This window comes from Haliotis rufescens, unplaced genomic scaffold (assembly GCF_023055435.1).
Source record: "Haliotis rufescens isolate VD_foot unplaced genomic scaffold, xgHalRufe1.0.p SCAF_1, whole genome shotgun sequence".
Lineage (NCBI taxonomy): Eukaryota > Metazoa > Mollusca > Gastropoda > Lepetellida > Haliotidae > Haliotis > Haliotis rufescens.
Window position 1 is genome coordinate 7,348,520 of NW_025963779.1, and position 18,750 is coordinate 7,367,269.

General features: G+C 41.6%; 1 protein-coding gene across 2 annotated transcripts; it reads right to left on the reverse strand.

Annotated features, from left to right (window-relative positions):
• Positions 1-2,727: 2,727 nt before the first annotated feature.
• On the reverse strand, positions 2,728-12,340 carry LOC124136677 (sorbitol dehydrogenase-like). Of its 2 annotated transcripts, none has more exons than XM_046502660.2 (9): positions 11,957-12,334; positions 10,824-10,857; positions 10,151-10,315; positions 9,721-9,880; positions 9,017-9,135; positions 8,745-8,810; positions 7,924-8,099; positions 7,640-7,761; positions 2,728-5,188 (listed from the first exon to the last, which is right to left on the reverse strand). In XM_046502660.2, the coding sequence occupies exons 1-9, from the start codon at positions 12,008-12,010 to the stop codon at positions 5,035-5,037; spliced, it is 1,050 nt and encodes a 349-aa protein (XP_046358616.2). In that variant the 5' UTR covers positions 12,011-12,334; the 3' UTR covers positions 2,728-5,034. The 2 variants fall into 2 exon arrangements, with proteins under 2 accessions (XP_046358616.2, XP_046358615.2); XM_046502659.2 differs by lacking the exon at positions 2,728-5,188 and adding an exon at positions 5,195-5,712 and having other exon boundaries at positions 11,957-12,340.
• Between the last annotated feature and the right edge of the window lie 6,410 nt (positions 12,341-18,750).

An 18,750-nucleotide genomic window follows, 5' to 3' on the forward strand; every position in this document is an offset into this window, starting at 1 on the left:
TCGGGGTACGGCGCCGTGAAGGTGAAGGCTGAATGACAGCAGGGAGAACAAGAGGATGTATTTTTATTGTCGTTTATCACTGTAGAGACATTGAGAAGCATACATACTGTTTACATTGACAAAACAAAGAGTGGAGCATATAGAACGTTTATATATAGAAGACCTAAAAGATTTGGACTTATCTCTATGCTGATTATTTCAAAAGTGCTGTGGTAGACACTTCTCTTTTTGCCTGTTAGTGACATTGCTCCACGCCAATTGAGGCGTTGCATATATACTAGTATTTGCCCCTATAAGCACTTTTCGTTTTAATATGAAGCAATCCATTATTAGTATTTCCCGCTGACCCGGCCAGTCCGACTTTTAGACAGCCCCGTTGCATGTTCATATTGTTTGCCATCTCCCAGTTTCTATAGATAGCCTGTGAGTTGCTGTCATTTTATAGTGAGCCACATACGTAGTTTAGTTACGACCCAAATAGGTTCTAAAGAGAGTGTTGTTTCATACTGATCATAATATAAGCCTTTGATGGCTGTTCTTTCGGTGGTATCCATGTTGGAACGGACTAACCCATAAGGGTTGTTAAACAGCCAGGCAAGGGTACTCCTGCACCATCACTGTGGAATATATTTATTTTATGGAGAAAAAACAACAATCAAGAAACCTATGCTAAAGCAAGTTTAGCCTGCTCTAGCTAGCTCTATTCCACATGAAATCAGCATAGGGAATTTTTTTCCCATTATTTTTAGAGTCGAGAAGAGTATTTTGTAATATAAGATTTCACAGACTAAAGGTTAGCCTAATGGACGCGGTACTGTCTCGGCGTTAAGGGCAGCATTAAAACAATTACTCAGGTAGTATACTACTCAAAAGAAGTTAAGGATCACCCAATTATTTTCTATTACTACACATGTGTAGTTTATCTTTCATACCATTACAGATTAACAATAGTAATTTGAACGAATCTGCTGATCCTTAACTTCTTTTGAGTAGTTTATATCTATGGTTCAGAGCACAGATTTGCTTTCACGAGGTAACTCAGTCGGAAAAAAGACAGAACTGGGGTGAAGGTAGACGACACCCGCCTTGTTTTATTGTTGAAGGTTGCATAGAGGTCGAAAACTTACGGGTTGATAATCACATGACAGAACATTGATAGATAACGCTGTCCAGATAAGAGGGGATATGCTGAATGTTGTATATATTATATAGACAAAGAAGATTTAATTTCGTTGGAATTTGGAAACATATTGAAACAATTTTGGATGAAGGATGTTTTAAAGAAATTATTTCCACTGCCACTTGCAAAACATTAGATGCAGCTGCTCTGGCAGATATGCATTTTGATACCCCATGCCTTAATTAAATTCATGAGTAGAAGCTTTAAAGCCTGTCGAAAGGTTTTTGAAAGAATTCAACATTTGCTCTCAATGATAATTCAGGATATTATGGGGGCGGTCGGGTAGCCTAGTGGTTAAAGCGTTCGTTCGTCACGCCGAAGACACGGGTTCGATTCCCGACATGAGTACATTTCTGGTGTCCCCCGCCGTGGGATTGCTGGAATATTGCGAAAAACCACACTCACATTCAGGTGTTTATGCCTTTACAGAACTTACAAGTGCTTTAAAATCCAAGGTAATCGTATTTCCCAACAACATGAAGTTAATTTTGTATTTGAAACCGAAAAGTGTGTTTTCAGATATCTGGGCACTTCCTTTTTAGAAACATGTTCTCTACTTTAAGGTGCCACCTATCGCGATAGTCACCAAACATATCCTCATGAACTACAGCTCCTTGGGTGTTTCTGCCATCAATTCAGCGTGCCTTGTGTACGGGGTTATCAACAAGGACGCCTACTTCGTCCTCCATCCTGACGTCCTTGATAGTACTAGGAGTGAGTGAGTGAGTATGGTTTTACGCCGCTTTAAGCAATATTCCAGCAATATCACGGCGGGGGACACCAGAAATGGGCTTCACACATTGTACCCATGTCGGGAATCGAACCCTGGTCTTCGGCGTGTCGAGCGAACGCTTTAACCACCAGGCTACCCGACCGCCCCGATAGTACTAGGAGCAGTTCAAGATCGTCCCGTGAAGATCCGGGTTAGAAAAGGGCTTCAGCAACCAATGCTTGCCATAAAGGCGACTAAGGGGTTCGGGTGGTCAAGCTCACGGACTTGGTTGATGCATGTCATCGCATCCCAGTTGCGTAGATCGATGCTCATGGTGCCAATCACAGGATTGTCATTAGACAACAGTTCAAGATCATTAAAACATTGAAGTTATAAGAAAGGGGAAGGCGAGTCAATCAATGTCGACAAAGTGATGTAACAGACTCCATTCGCAAGTACGCGAATACTCTAGCGCACACAGCAGTAGTACTCCAGCTACACAACGGCGTCTGGACCACACAATCCAGTGATTGATATCATAAGCAACGATCCACGACGTGAGGTACGAAGAAACGCAATTAACAAAGTCACCGAGTCTGACCACCCGATCCATTAAGTCGTCTATCAGGACAATGTTACCCTTAAAGGCTTATATAGTGACCTGAATTCCCATGTTATAATTAAGAATATAAATATACAAATCTGCCGACGGCCGATCAGCAAATTTACCCGCCTGCCTCAACTGGCTTGTCTACATCAGAAGCAACAAGAATGCTAAATGACATGAGGAGAATATATCCATCTGTATACTGACTACAGAACAAACAACACAAAATTCTTTTAAGACGTTATTTTTATTAAATGAGTCTGGGTAATGAAAAGGTACCGAAAATAACAAAACAACACAAACATGATCACATCATGTTACATTACCCTGAACAAATATACATGTCCACATACAAACAGCAACATACCAATCACACCAATCCCTTTCGACAAACCCTGTTGTTAGTGATCATAGATATACTGTCTTGTCTCTAACTACTTTGTTAACAACATTCTTAATAGCCACTACATGCTATTTCATTAGCTTATCCACACGCAAGTGGATAACACTGTTTAATATCCTACAATTTATGATAAATCATGGCATATGCAACAAGCATTATTAATCATATACACTTCAGTCAGAACATATGATCAATCAGCACATTCATAAACTAGTGCAATCTCATTAAAATCAGATCTTAGTTCTCGCTACCACTAAAAAAAGCTTTAGCAGTAGCGAGAACTAAGATCTAATTCTAATGAGATTGAAACTAGTGTTGACTGATAATCTTTACAAAGTTATCACATGGAAAGAGTGATCAAGTGCACAATATATATTTCGTGCATGTATATATTGGAAAATACTGACTACTTGCTATGAAAATGATGTATATAAGACGTGTGTGACACAAATTCAACATTCCAACAACCAATCAAAATTCTTGCTCCATCAGTGGTACCAATCAATTCATTCCCACAAAATATATTCATTGATTTTACCGAGAAAAATGCAAATACTATTGTAAAATACACCCGTAGTTGTGAGCTGCCATTGATGTCAGTCCTGTGCTACCTTCAAACCATCCACAAGAAACAGGTGGTATCAGCCGTGTCAGCACAAGATACACAAATCTCCCACATGCACTCACAGCCATCCCCCGGGGCACCACGCCGCATGCTTGCCTAACCAGAACACAAGCGAGGATTGTATGTCCAGACGGGGAATCCCCTAGAAGGTCACCCAGCTGTGACCGTCCCACCCAGGAGGGTGTGTTCCTCCCCTGAGTCCATGGCTCAATGCTCACTGGTCTGTGTGACCAGATCAAACCCATCAAGGGTAGCCAGCACAACATGAACCTCAGAGGATTAAAACATACAACATAAGACATTAAATGCAATATTCAGTCAGTTGTTGGATGATCTTTGTATGAATGCAAATTCCGGTGAACATTTCAGGATGATATAAACATAGCCATAAACAAGGAATGTGGTTAATAAAACTTGAAATTTTTGGATTTTCTTGTTCATATAATATTTGGCCGATACATTTCTTGATATATTTCAGCAAGCATTTCTAATACTGTGATAGATGTACTAACAGTTCCTGTACATATACGTCATCATGTTGTGTAGCTCACACGGAAATATTAAATACTGAAAACTTGTACATACAATTTCAATGACCAGGACCTTTTTTTAACACACTTGCAATTTTGACACTGCACTACAGCTGCACAGTTCGTGTAATGATGACTGAAGTGTTCCTGTGGTTTTGAGTTTATTAATACAGAGAAAGTGGAAGCCCAAAGAGACACTGTATGTATAGTGAGTGAGTGAGTATGGTTTTACGCCGCTTTTAGCAATATTCCAGCAATATCACGGCGGGGGACACCAGAAATGGGCTTCACACAATGTACCCATGTCGGGAATCGAACCCGGGTCTTCGGCGTGATGAGCGAACGCTTTAACCACTAGGCTACCCGACCGCCCCTGTATGTATAGAAACTGTCATTGGTGTTGGACCCGGGTGAGCATTTGGAAAATGAAAAAGCCTTCTGCAGATGTCTACATCAACAGAATGCAGTCCCTTGTTACCTCCGTAACAATTGCTTGCCATTTAGACAGCTGTACTGATGAACAAGATGCCATTAATGTCAGACAGATTTCAGTCTAACGCCAAGATTGAGATCACACTTTTTAACTAAAACAATTCAAACAATCTTTCAAACCCATTTTTTGAGAATTAAATGGGGTTTTTTTAAAGAAAGAAATCAGAATAATTCACAAATGTAACAAATACAATGTACTACATTGTTTTGGACATATTTATTCTGAACTTATTGCATAAAGAGTTTCATAAAGAGTTAATAAAATATATACCCTCCCCACCCCTTGTCATCAATATTCAGTGGAGTCATGGAGAACTATCAGGCTGTTGGGTCTGTACTGAATTTCCGAAGTACATAACCAGCATTGGCTCTCCATTTGCTTCCTGAATATTCTGAACTAATGTCTTGTCATATATTGCTGAATCCATTACAATACATGAAGGTGGAGAAGACCGAGGGCAGATCATGTTGTCCATGTCAAGATTCTACTTCCTCTCACAGTTGATCATAATCTTAACCCCCTCCCCTCTCTTCGCTGCCTCGAAGGCATCCAGGCTCTGTTCCAGCTTGTATCGGTGAGTGATGAGTGGCTTGACATCAACCTGGCCAGATGCCACCATAGACAGAGCAGTGGGGTAACTGAAACAGAGTGAGTGAGTGAGTGATGAGTGGCTTGACATCAACCTGGCCAGATGCCACCATAGACAGAGCAGTGGGGTAACTGAAACAGAGTGAGTGATGAGTGGCTTGACATCAACCTGGCCAGACGCCACCATAGACAGAGCAGTGGGGTAACTGAAACAGGGTGAGTGAGTGATGAGTGGCTTGACATCCACCTGGCCAGACACCACCATAGACAGAGCAGTGGGGTAACTGAAACAGAATGAGTGAGTGGCTTGACATCAACCTGTCCAGACGCCACCATAGGCAGAGCAGTGGGGTAACTGAAACAGAATGAGTGAGTGGCTTGACATCAACCTGGCTAGACGGCACCATAGACAGAGCAGTGGTGTAACTGAAACAGAGTGAGTGAGTGAGTGAGTGAGTGGCTTGACATCAACCTGGCCAGACGCCACCACAGACAGAGCAGTGGTGTAAGTGAGTGAGCGAGTGGCTTGACATCAACCTGGCCAGACGCCACCATAGACAGAGCAGTGGGGTAACTGAAACAGAGTGAGTGAGTGAGTGGCTTGACATCCACCTGGCCAGACGCCACGATAGACAGAGCAGTGGTGTAGCTGAAACAGAGTGAGTGAGTGAGTGGCTTGACATCCACCTGGCCAGACGCCACCACAGACAGAGCAGGGGTAACTGAAACAGAGTGAGTGAGTGAGTGAGTGGCTTGACATCCACCTGGCCAGACGCCACCATAGACAGAGCAGTGGGGTAGGTGAGTGAGTGAGTGATGAGTGGCTTGACATCAACCTGGCCAGATGCCACCATAGACAGAGCAGTGGGGTAACTGAAACAGAGTGAGTGAGTGAGTGAGTGAGTGAGTGAGTGACTTGACATCCACCTGGCCAGATGCCGTCATAGTCAGAGCAGTGGGGTAACTGAAACAGAGTGAGTGAGTGAGTGAGTGAGTGAGTGAGTGAGTGAGTGAGTGAGTGAGTGATTGAGTGACTTGACATCCACCTGGCCAGATGCCACCATAGACAGATCAGTGGGGTAAGTGAGTGAGTGAGTGAGTGAGTGAGCGTGCGTGAGTGAGTGAGTGAGTGGCTTCACATCAACCTGGCCAGATGCCACCATAGAGAGAGCAGTGGGTTAATTCAAAACAGAGTGAGTGCGCGATGAGCGGCATCACATTATTTCTGAGACATATGACAATGGCTGATAGCATATAAGCACTCATTCATGTTGGCATGATGACACAACGAGCATATGCTAATAATTTTGTTCTTACAACGGGCATGGAGCACTGTGGATTACATCTGCCCTGGAATTACGCTGAGAAGCCTAATGCATGATGCTGGACTGTATCTTAAAACGTTTAATTCTGCATGTTTAATAGCCTTGCTCCAAGGCTGTACTGAAAGATAAATCCACGGATGTGTAGTAATTCTATCCTCTTGATATGTGGACAGTGACTCCAGTCTCTTATGGGAACAAATTGTTGTTATTATTTACATAATCTAGAAACTATGATTTAAACTAATAAGTATTGCCTTAAAGACTTATGCAAGTCCACATGTTTAGTTAATTTTGTAGCTACATTGTGGCCAGTGGTGGGTCAGGTTATCAAAGGGGGGTAACTCTACAAGCCTACCATTTTGGCAACAGCTGGGCATGTATATATACCATGATATACTTGTTCCTCAAGTTTGCCTTCATCAGCCCTTTATTGTTCCTACTTCATCTGCATATGGTGGACCAGAAGAGTCACATTGTAGAACCTTAGATGTTAAATATTTCAATAATGTGATGATGCTACTCTTGGAGTGAGTGAGTGAGTGAGTGAGTGAGTGAGTGAGTGAGTGAGTGAGTGAGTGAGTGAGTGAGTGAGTGAGTGAGTGAGTGAGTGAGTGAGTGAGTGAGTGAGTGAGTGAGTGAGTGAGTGAGTGAGTGAGTGAGTGAGTGAGTGAGTGAGTGAGTGAGTGAGTGAGTGAGTGAGTGAGTGAGTGAGTGAGTGAGTGAGTGAGTGAGTGAGTGAGTGAGTGAGTGAGTGAGTGAGTGAGTGAGTGAGTGAGTGAGTGAGTGAGTGAGTGAGTGAGTGAGTGAGTGAGTGAGTGAGTGAGTGAGTGAGTGAGTGAGTGAGTGAGTGAGTGAGTGAGTGAGTGAGTGAGTGAGTGAGTGAGTGAGTGAGTGAGTGAGTGAGTGAGTGAGTGAGTGAGTGAGTGAGTGAGTGAGTGAGTGAGTGAGTGAGTGAGTGAGTGAGTGAGTGAGTGAGTGAGTGAGTGAGTGAGTGAGTGAGTGAGTGAGTGAGTGAGTGAGTGAGTGAGTGAGTGAGTGAGTGAGTGGTATTCAGCTTGATATTGTAGGCTTTAACCACTAGAATACCCCAACGCCCCTCTATTCTGGGACATGGTACCTTGATTTGCATGTTCTCGAATCAGGACACCTGGAAATTGCTGCGAAACCTTGACTCACCAGTTGACGTATCTGAAGATCCCCCTAATGTCCACCTCTCTCACAGCCGCGTTCACGATCGGCAACTCAACATCAGCTGCACCCAGTCCAACCAACACGACACATCCGCCTGATGCTGTTGCCTGGCAACAAGGAGAATAAAGTGGCATGGTTACCGAGATATGAGGCAGCTCTTATCATGTACACACTAAATGTTGTCATGGTAAATCACATACATGATTGCCCTTATAAGGGTATTCTCTCCATGTATATTGTATGACCTGTCTGTTACAATAGTTACTCACATATATGGCGGTCCTGATGCTGGGTGGTGCTCCACTACACTCAATAGTCTTGTCTGCAGGTTGACCAAGGGTCTCCTCGATCTGTTGAGCTGTTACACGAGGATCCCTGCTTGTTACTTTAAGTGTGAAATTGGCTCCAAGCTTACGTGCAAACTCCAGTCGCTTTTCGTCAATATCTGTAAAATGTTGAACATGTTTGAGAGCTTATACACACATGAAGTTAAAATGTAGGAAGCCAATTCCTGTGTCCTTCAAGCTTTGAAAATGCAAAAGAAAATATTGGTCTTATTCACAATGAAAGAGAGAGCGATTTGGGTTTAACATTGCTTTGAACATTATTCCAGTTATACCAAGGCATGTCAGTTTAATATGGGAGGAAAGCCCGAAGTGATGCAGGTTTCAGACGTTTACCACTTTGGTGAGACCCACAAGCACAGGTATGGTGCTGGCAAACCTAGAAACATATCAGGGCGCCCCGGGATTCAAACTCATAATCATAGGTGTCTGGCGTGCCCAAGGGACGCAACTCCGCACAGCGAATGGCAGCGCCTCAGATGACAGGGCCACCGGTGTCCCCTTATTCATAATGAAGGGATGCTGAAACATGCCTGTGGATAGCATCACTCAGACTGTGGGCAAGTATGGAGAATGTGAGTGTTTTTTAAGCTACACCATGGCAGTCTACAAAGTAACATCAAGCCTGGAAAAGACAAGCCAGGTACTGCCGATATCGATACATACTGCTAACTCCTATTCTGTGGGGGAGTGTCTGGCTTTAATGTTTGAGACTATTTTTCAGTTAGTCTTCATGAGTGGCTCACCTGTGATGATGACGTCAGCTGCACCTCTGGACTTGGCTGTCAGCAGGTTGACAAGGCCAATGGGACCTGGAGACAGTAGATAACGGGAGTGAAACTTTAAACTGCTGACTGTTTTGACAAGAGTTTTATAAAGTATTTCAGCGAGTGATTGATTGGTGCTTTGGTGCTGTATTCAACAATATGTCATGGCAGCCTGTGAATAATTCAGTCCCGATCAGGCAAACCACTGACTTACAGCATGAAAAATTAATCATGCCATCTGGACCACCTACCTGCACCACAGATCAACACCTTGTCCCCGAGGCCAATATTGGCTCTGTTGCAGGCATGAACACCTACAGACAGTGGCTCCAGAAGAGCGCCTTCCTCTGTGCTCACATGGTCGGGCAACCTGACAACAGATATCTTCTACATATGTGACCAACCATGAAATAAGGGACCTTATGGGTGGTTGGTTGGTTTGTTGTTTAAAGCCACACTCAGCAATATTCCAGCTATATGACAGCGGTCTGTAAATAATCGAGTCTGGACCACACAATCCAGTGATTAATATCATGAGCATCGATCCACGCAATTGGGATCGATGACATGCATCAACCAAGTCAGCGAGCCTGACCACCCGATCCCGTTAGTCGCCTTTTACGACAAGCAGAAGTAAGCTGATGTCAAACGTCCCTCCCTATGACGTGACAGCACAATTGTTTCCTCGCACCCATAAGGTCCCTTTCCTCCTGGTGGGTCAAATCAGGTATTCCTAGCATCAGTCCACGGATGTGCAGGTCACACAGATATACAGCTTCACCTTTCATCAATTGATAGACTTCTTAGTAAATACTTTTATCCTGGTCTAAACGTTTGGTTCTGGTTCAGAATGTTTTTAAGGATGACTCAATGTGCACAATAAATGATTAGGCTTCTAGAAGAAAAACTTCTTCTGACATAACCCTTGACAGAAGAATGAAATGGAGTGACTCACTTGTAGCAGAAATCAGCAGCATGGGTGTAGAATCTTGCCAGGTTTCCGTGGTAAGGGGGCGTGGCACAAAATGCCATGTCAAGGCACAGGTTGTAGCGTCCAGACTTGCAGTAGTTGCAGATTCTACATGGCACCCCTGGCTCAATGGCAACACGATCACCTGCAATTATTTTCTTGTTGTGTGAAATTAAATAAACATCAAACAGCTATCAACACAAGCATGCCTACCAATACACAACTAAAAGAGATAAAACATGTCCTGTGAATACACTAACATAAAACCAGTACGTCTGTTTGTTGGGCCTGCCATGCAGCCAAAGGGATGTTATTTAATAATTCATTTACACAAAACAACTATTTGGTCCCTGTTACCTGTACATAAATAGGCTACGTATAAATGTATCTCAGAACATGCTGTAGATTGGCTTACCGACTTTGAGTGAGGTGACCCCTTGTCCAACCTTGGATACGACCCCACTGGCCTCATGCCCCAGAATCATGGGAGCCTTAACAATGAAGTCCCCAATCTCTCCGTGTGTCCAGTAATGTACATCCGACCCACAAATACCAACATTCGCCATTGATATCTGCACCTCTGTCAGAACAATTTAAAGAAATTATTAGATGTCCAGTAATTCACATGTTATGGTACCGTAGTGCATTAAGAAACTATAAAACAGTAAAATCAGGCCTACAGTAGGCCTCCTCTGCATTATGCTGGCTTCATAATTGATTGATTTGTTGTTTAACGCTGCACTCAGCAATATTCCAGCTATATGACGGCGGTCTGTAAATAATCGAGTCTGGACCAGACCAGTGATTAGTATCATGAGCATCGATCCACGCAATTGGGATCGATGACATGCATCAACCAAGTCAGCGAGCCTGACCACCCGATCCCGTTAGTCGCCTTTTACGACAAGCATAGTTGCCTTTTACGGAAAGCATGGGGTGCTGAAGACCTATTCTACCCCGGATCTTCACGGGTCTCTGGCTTCATAAATGGGGGATAATTGTGTGCATGAGAAATGACAATTAGATCATTTGTTTACTCAGTTCTCAAGATGATGAAATATTTGTAAAATAGCAGAAAGTTCTAATACCTCCTTGTTTGGGCTCTGGGACTGGTAGGTCCTCCTGTAACAGAACAATAAATTATTTCATTTATACTCATACAGCGTATCATAAACTTTTTTGTACAGTTTTCACCCCAGGATGAGTGATGTTGTTTAATGACACAATCTGAAATATTTCAGTTATATCACAACAGCCTTTACATAAATCACGTTTAGCACATGTAAACCAGTGGTTGATAGCATGAACCACATTCTTACGTTAGTCTCTGATATTTCCTGGGACAGCCACTTTGAGTCCATGTGCTCCAACAGCTCATTCTAGCAACTATGCACGGGATCAGCTGGGCCCACTTTCACAAAGCAATGTTATTGCTAAGACTATCGCAAGCCTATGTTACAGTATGGGAGTTACAGTAATCTTAGAGCTAAGATTGCTTTGTGTAAGTGGGCCCAGCTGATCCCGTGCATAGTTGCTAGTATGAGCTGTTGGAGCACATGGACTCAAAGTGGCTGTCCCAGGAAATATCAGAGACTAGTCCCTTGTTAACATCCTGCCCTAGGTCACTCAAGCTTGATTTGTCCTTCAATGTCATGCTTCATGTCAGCTAATAATTTCATAAAAATAATACTAACGGTTGAACATGTATTTGTCAGTCACTGTAATAATTATGGCTATGATATTTTTTTAAATGATATGAAAGCATGATAAAACAAAATGAAAATACCAATCCAAATGAAAATGTTCAAATGCACTTCACATTAATATCATTTCATCACACAGCTAGAAGATAAACATACTGTGTTTTAAATGTAGAGCAAGGTTACCGCTAGATTTAACCATGCTAAATTGAATTTGGAACCGAACGCTCAGCGTGTGGTTTCAAATGTTAAATTTAGTGGGGTTAAATCTACCCAATCTCCAAAAGGCACATATAAATTGTCCATCGAATTTGACTGGACATCCATGCATAAAAAATATGACAACCAAAGTAGGACATATGCTATTGATCACTGAACGACTTCGAGATATGTATGCATTCTTCTATGCCTATATAGCCAGTTATATGACAAAAGTGGCTGATAAGACATATTATAAGAGATTTATATAGATGTCCTTGGTCTGTATGGTCTATACATAACAAATACAATTCAATACCCACAAGCCTCATGTCGTCTTTCTTGTACAATATAGCGGTAAGATTCACGTCTGTCATGGTGTCCACTTCAGTAACTGACGGGTGTAGAGATGGTTGAACGAATACGCTTGGAACTGGCAGAATTGAAACAGGTAGTAAGATGTGAGTACGACACGACGTGAACGAGTGATGACCTATATTTCACTAAAGCTGCCTCGTGTGCAAACGTTGATAAGTGTCACGCTAAGATTTAACTGGACATTATCTGTGCCAATGTTTCCTCAGCGTCTCGTTTTATCTGAGACATCAAGGTCAGTTTTTCTCCAGCCCAATATCATATGTCGACCTAGTGTTTACAAACAGTAGTAGCTGATTGTCTCCCTTGATGGGTGGGATTTCAAGCTCCTTCCCAGCGCGTGACACCTTCGTTACACTCTCGGTAGTATAGAGAGCTCCGCGAACGGGCTATCGCTGTGAGGAGCTTGGTGGGAATTCAGCATTACTTCCCTTTGATTACTTGTGCGTTTCACTGGATAATTATAAATATGATACATTCTTTAAGATTTTACGCAATATCATCACTCGTCGCTCGTTTAATAAAATTATATAAACACCTTTAGAAAAAAACAACTACATTTAAGCCAATTATCTGTATGAGTGAATTATTGCTTTTAAGCCCCGTCCGCCGAGCGAGCCTCAGCATTTAATTAGGTGTGGAAAAATGTTTGTTTCCCATCAGTTCAGTCAATATTGTTTGAACGACGTCATATAAAAGCGTGTGACGTCATGAACGATGGATGATGTCATTGGTATATATTATCATATCATATTACCCACCCGTTATTAACAATACTGGTTTGTTACTTGCCCGTGAAGAGATCACCTGTTTAATAAACATACAGCTGTATTACACACTGTGTAATACCAAAACGCGTGCTTATGTACTCTCGGAACACGTTTCACGAACAAATATTGAAAGCTCTCAACATCCCTTGGCTTATTCAACGACATTGCGTGTGGAGTTGATAGATCACTGAGAGGAGGCTATGCACACTCGATGACCCCAGCAATCTTGTTGCTAGGCTGACTGACGCCACATGGCATTGTTTCGCCGATGGATCTTGCAACAAAATTCCACAAATTACGTCATTGGGTATTGTGACGTTATTGTAAACTTTGAGGTGCGAGGCCCGTTCCACAAGGCGATCGTATTGTAGCGCAACGACAGTCGTTAGTCTAAGTTAAAGTATGTGAGTTGTCTTAGCCCTACGATAATTTTGTGAATTCTAAAGGTGGACCGTTGTATGGTATTAAATACATACGTTTCAACTTTTGACGTGTTTGAAGTTTTATTCTGTTAAACTCAGTTGGACTAAGCCGTGGATCGTGTAGGTGTCAGGAGTGACGCGACGCTTACCCCATTTCACCTCACCACGTTAGTAGCCCGGACTAGCGCACGCACTTTCAACTTTCAGTCTAAGCGATGATAAAAATACTAGTTTCAATGTTAAACGCCTTAAAACGAAGATATTAGTGTTGTGTATGTAAAGTTTTGCTGCTAGTTGTTCAGATGGGTAGAACTCACCTCGGATTGGGATTGAATGAGGAATAGACTTTATTCACCTCGCAGTCGTGAACAAAGGGATACCAGATCAATGTGGACAGGGGCTTATTTGTACTGCTCTCACACTTTTGGTAAATATACACTACATATGTCGCCTGGAAATGTTCCGGTTGGCAGTCGCCCGTTGGTAGTCGCCCGTTTATGGTGGCCGAGAGGGGACATCGCTTTCTCGCTCTATCGCTTTCTCGCTCTATCGCTTTATCGCTTTATCGCTCTATCGCTTTATCGCTCTATCGCTTTATCGCTTTCTCGCGGTTAAGCAGTATCCCCTCTTGACCACTACAGGGGCCGCATGTGATATCTGCTGCAATTGGGAGGTAATGTTGAACTTTTCTCACTATTTACTTAAAACATATTTTAACTGTACAGACGTAGGTGATTTTAAAACAATCCACCGATTTTTGCGTAAAATGTAATTGATTTATTTATGGCCCTATTCAGTTGTATGTGACCATCTCGCCGAAAGCGCGTGGCAGATCATGGCAATACGCTCTAAATACATCAGGTTAAAATCTAAATATATACTGTTCAAAAGAAGTTAAGAAGACTATGGTTAATTAGTCATGGCTGATTGTTTTGCAAAAATACAATCTTATAATTGTGGGTGTTCTATAACTTGTTTTCGGCAGTATATGATTTACAGTGTGTCATAAGGTTGTCCGTAAATGTTCTTTTTGACATTTGATGTATGTTTAACTTGAATTGTGTTTCTTGTCTTGTGCAAATCTACAAATATATGTACTTGCATATAGTAATTTGATAAACACCGCTGTGAGTGAGTGAGAATGGTTTCACGTCGCTTTTAACAATAATCCAGTTATATCACGGGTAACACGAGAAATGGGCTTCACACATTGTACCCATGTAGGGAATCGAACTGGGTCTTCGGCTTGACGATCGAACGCTGTAACCACTAGGCTATCCCACTGCCCCCATCGCTGTGGCGTTACCACAGTTGATATGTGTACTTGTGTAAACTACACATATGGAGAGACATAAGTAGTATGGCCACATAGTTAAGGTTGATAACAATATGAAATGCATTACTATGATTATCATATATTTAACATATATTAAATCAGCTATCATTGTGATATGTTATGTATATCTTAAGTATAGTTTTGTCAAAATTATGTATGTATGTATGTGTGTGTGTGTGTGTGTGTGTGTGTGTGTGTGTGTGTGTGTGTGTGTGTGTGTGTGTGTGTGTGTGTGTGTGTGTGTGTGTGTCCGACTCATTGTCTGTGTAAAAAGGTAGTAGATAACAACATAACTCATATCAGAACGCACAATTGTTAACCATACAGTTTAAATTGATAGAGAATTGCTACATGAATATGTATATTCCTGCCTGAGCCTATACTATAATTGGATATCTATCGGGGGGGGGGGGGGGGGGGGGATACTATGAACAAAATGAAAAATGAAAACAGTGACTATCTGTATTCTTTGAATCTTGCTTATTTATTACACTACAAGAAAATATGCAAGCTAAACGAGAAAAAATTACGTGTGTATTTTGTAACATATTTATCTACTACAAGATGTTTAAAAAATCTAATCATAAGAGGCAAAATAGCGGTGAGAATTACAGGATCACTAAATATCAGCAAAAACCGTTTTAATGTACGGCATTATGGGAAATATCGCTTTCTCGCTCTATCGCTTTCTCGCTTTCTCGCTTTATCGCTCTATCGCTTTCTCGCTCTATCGCTTTCTCGCTCTATCGCTTTCTCGCTTTCTCGCTCTATCGCTTTCTCGCTTTATCGCTTTCTCGCTCTATCGCTTTATCGCTCTATCGCTTTATCGCTTTCTCGCTCTATCGCTTTCTCGCTTTCTCGCTCTATCGCTTTCTCGCTATCTCGCTTTCTCGCTCTATCGCTTTCTCGCGGTATAGCAATATTCCCTCTTTGGGTTTTAAACATAAAAGAGAGCTGAAATTTTTCTAGTCGCATTTCAAATTATACATATGGACGGAATATTGAAATTTTCTCACTATCTACTGAAATATAATTTAACAGTACAGACATATGTGCTTTTATAACAATCCACGTATTTCTGCGTAAAAAAGAATTTGATTGATTTATGACCCTATTTAGCTATTTGATCCCCCGCCCCCAGGCCAAGTTATCAAAACAAATAGCAAATAACACCGCTCAATAGCGCTGAGTAGTACGTACTTCCTAAAAAGCAATAGTGTTTTCCTAAAAACAACGCTTATATCAACGTTTATTCTGTTTGCGGAGTAGATGTCATCAAAGTGGAAGTCCTCACCCAAGCAATGGTTAATACTACCGGATGTCCTTTATGTAATTTCTAGTTTTTGGATGACATATTGTTCTCAGTAACCGTAATGTGGAAATTGATAGTTGATTGGTTTTATATTCAAGTTGGTATTTCCGCTATTCAAAGTTTTCAGTGAGGCCGTCTTATCAACAGTCATTTCTGAGACATAAATGCAAAGTATAATTACCTTATTCGAAAGTAATAAGCGCCCCGCTCTAATCAACGCCCACGGCGATATTTGCTAAAATATTGGCTAGTGAACAATCCCAATTAGCACCCCTTGCGATTGATTAATGTACACCAGACTTATTTATTCGCGTATAATACGCACTCGTGCGTTATATGCACATTTAATTATGCGCAATTAAATTCGGGAAAAATATATCTGTCGTACATAAACATTTCAGGCTGTCAGCATAAACCACGAAATTTATCTTTCAACTCAACTTTTTTTCCCCGCCAAAATATTATTCTTGAGAGCGCCCTGGGCACTTATTACATCGAATACGGTAATTATGTCTACGCTAATTTTTTTGCATTTATAATTAACGTTAATTTCAAGATTTACAGCACATACTATTCAAAAGAAGTTAAAGAACACCCGATTCCTTCATATGACTATGGTTAGTCATTAGAAGAAGCAATAGGGCGAGAAAGCGATAGAGCGATAAAGCGAGAAAGCGATAGAGCGAGAAAGCGATAGAGCGATAAAGCGAGAAAGCGATAGAGCGATAAAGCGAGAAAGCGAGAAAGCGATAGAGCGATAAAGCGAGAAAGCGATAGAGCGAGAAAGCGATAAAGCGAGAAAGCGATGTCCCCTCTCGGCCACCATACCCGTTGGTAGTCGCCCGTGGAGACTGGCGTCTATGATCATAGGACAGTACCGTCTACTTTCGATTGCACCTCGTAAGGACTCTGAGAAGTATTTAGCTTATCCGGGGAACATTTGAGAAGCCAGAATTTTATATTCGTGCACTGGACGAGGTTTCGACAATGAGATTTACAGATGGGTGTTCAGAGATACAATTCTGTTACAGGGGCGGTGGGGTAGCCTATTGGTTAAAGCCTTCGCTCGTCTCGCCATATTGAGTCTATGTGTGAAGCACATTTCTGGTGTCCCCCGCCGTAATATTGCTGGAATGTTGCTAAAGGCGGTGTAAAACTATACTGACTCACTTATGTTACATTCGCCTTTAGGCCAACATGAATATGAGGCAGAACCACTTCCATGTCTGTATACATGTTTTGCCATATTGTATAACAATGCACCATCAGATTAGGTCGCTTGAAAACATCACATACGTATTTTTGCAATATTTTTACAGTGAGGTAGGTTTTTCCACAACACGTACCACCAATCACTGCAATAGTAGTGTGTGTTTGTATACGTAACAGACATTCTGTTTGGTCTGGGGTCTCACTCGTTGAGACGATATATAATTTCATACGTCGTACCGCTGTTCGGAGTGGACATGTTGTATGTACCGTAAGGATTGACTAGGACTGAACAAATATGACTATATGCATGTTTATCTAACCCGTAACAAGACCTAGAAGTATTGCGCGTCTTACACACATATGACTTAGATTTGCAAAATAGAAAAAAAACAGTGCACGATTAGAAGATTTTAACAGTAAAGTTTAAATCAAGATTTTTATGCATCCATATTCCTAAATACTTAGAGGCATGAATATACCCAATATGATTATTGCCAAATGTAAATACAAAATCTGATCTACAGAACAACGGCGGTAACGTACAACTTTCGTCTTCTTAATATTAATGACCGCCTCCGTGGTCTTGTGGTAGAGCGTCCGCCCGGAGAGCGGAAGGTCCAGGGTTCGACCCCGGGCCGCGTCATACAAAAAGACGTTAAAAGATTGTACTTGTTGTTAACCTGTCTGGCGCTCGGCATTAAGGGGCTAAAACAAGGACTGGTCGGCTCGGAGTCAGTATACTGTGTCTGAGTGGGGTATTCATGTTAAACTGCGGCATGGTATCTCAGTGAGCTAGCACTATAAATCGGCATCAGTCCGGACTAGTACAAGCAGCCACACACACACATACACGTGCATGCACGTCGCTATATAAGTGCAATAATCTTGGACGCGACGTTAAACCCAATTTCACCTCACCTCACCTCTTAATATTAATCAAACTGTTAACACAAACTAGCATACGCTGTAAAGAGTGTTCGTCGGACGATACAAGGGCAATATCGCCCGCATAAAGTATAAAAATATAACGTGAATACCACATTGTAAGTTGTCTATTGCCTTTCGTTAGTCATTAACATAAATTGAAAAAAGTTTCGGTGACAAATACACCCTGTTTGACACCAGAGTTGACGCCAAATAAATCACTACAGCTGTCATACGTAGGTGTACAAGACCTTGCACGTGCACTCATACAGACTGGACTGCTTGAAGACATTTACCGCCAATATCAATCTTCAGCAATTTATACCATAGGTATTGGCGATGAGTTTCAAAGCATCTGTAAACCAAACATAAGTAGACAGTCTTGATACTTTCTGTTATTACTTACCGAAAAAACTGTAAATATGTTCATGTGTACTTCGTTTTGAACGAAAGTCATTCTGTACTTCATTTAATATATTATTGTGTTCTAGCCATTTATTGAGCCGTACATTTAATATATGTCAAAAAACGTTTAATCGGTCGGACAGTAAAGAGATCCCCCTGTAACGAGGGAATGGTCAGGAACAAATACACAGAAGTGGTTTTGTAACATAAATGTTCTTCTAAAGGTGTCACCTGTAACGGTATAAACATTATTTTCTTAATTTTGAAGGTTATTTATCACAATTGAAAGAATAACTTGGCTTTATGAACAAGAATATAAATTCCTTTAGGCCAAAACAACCATATTTTACACCACCAACCG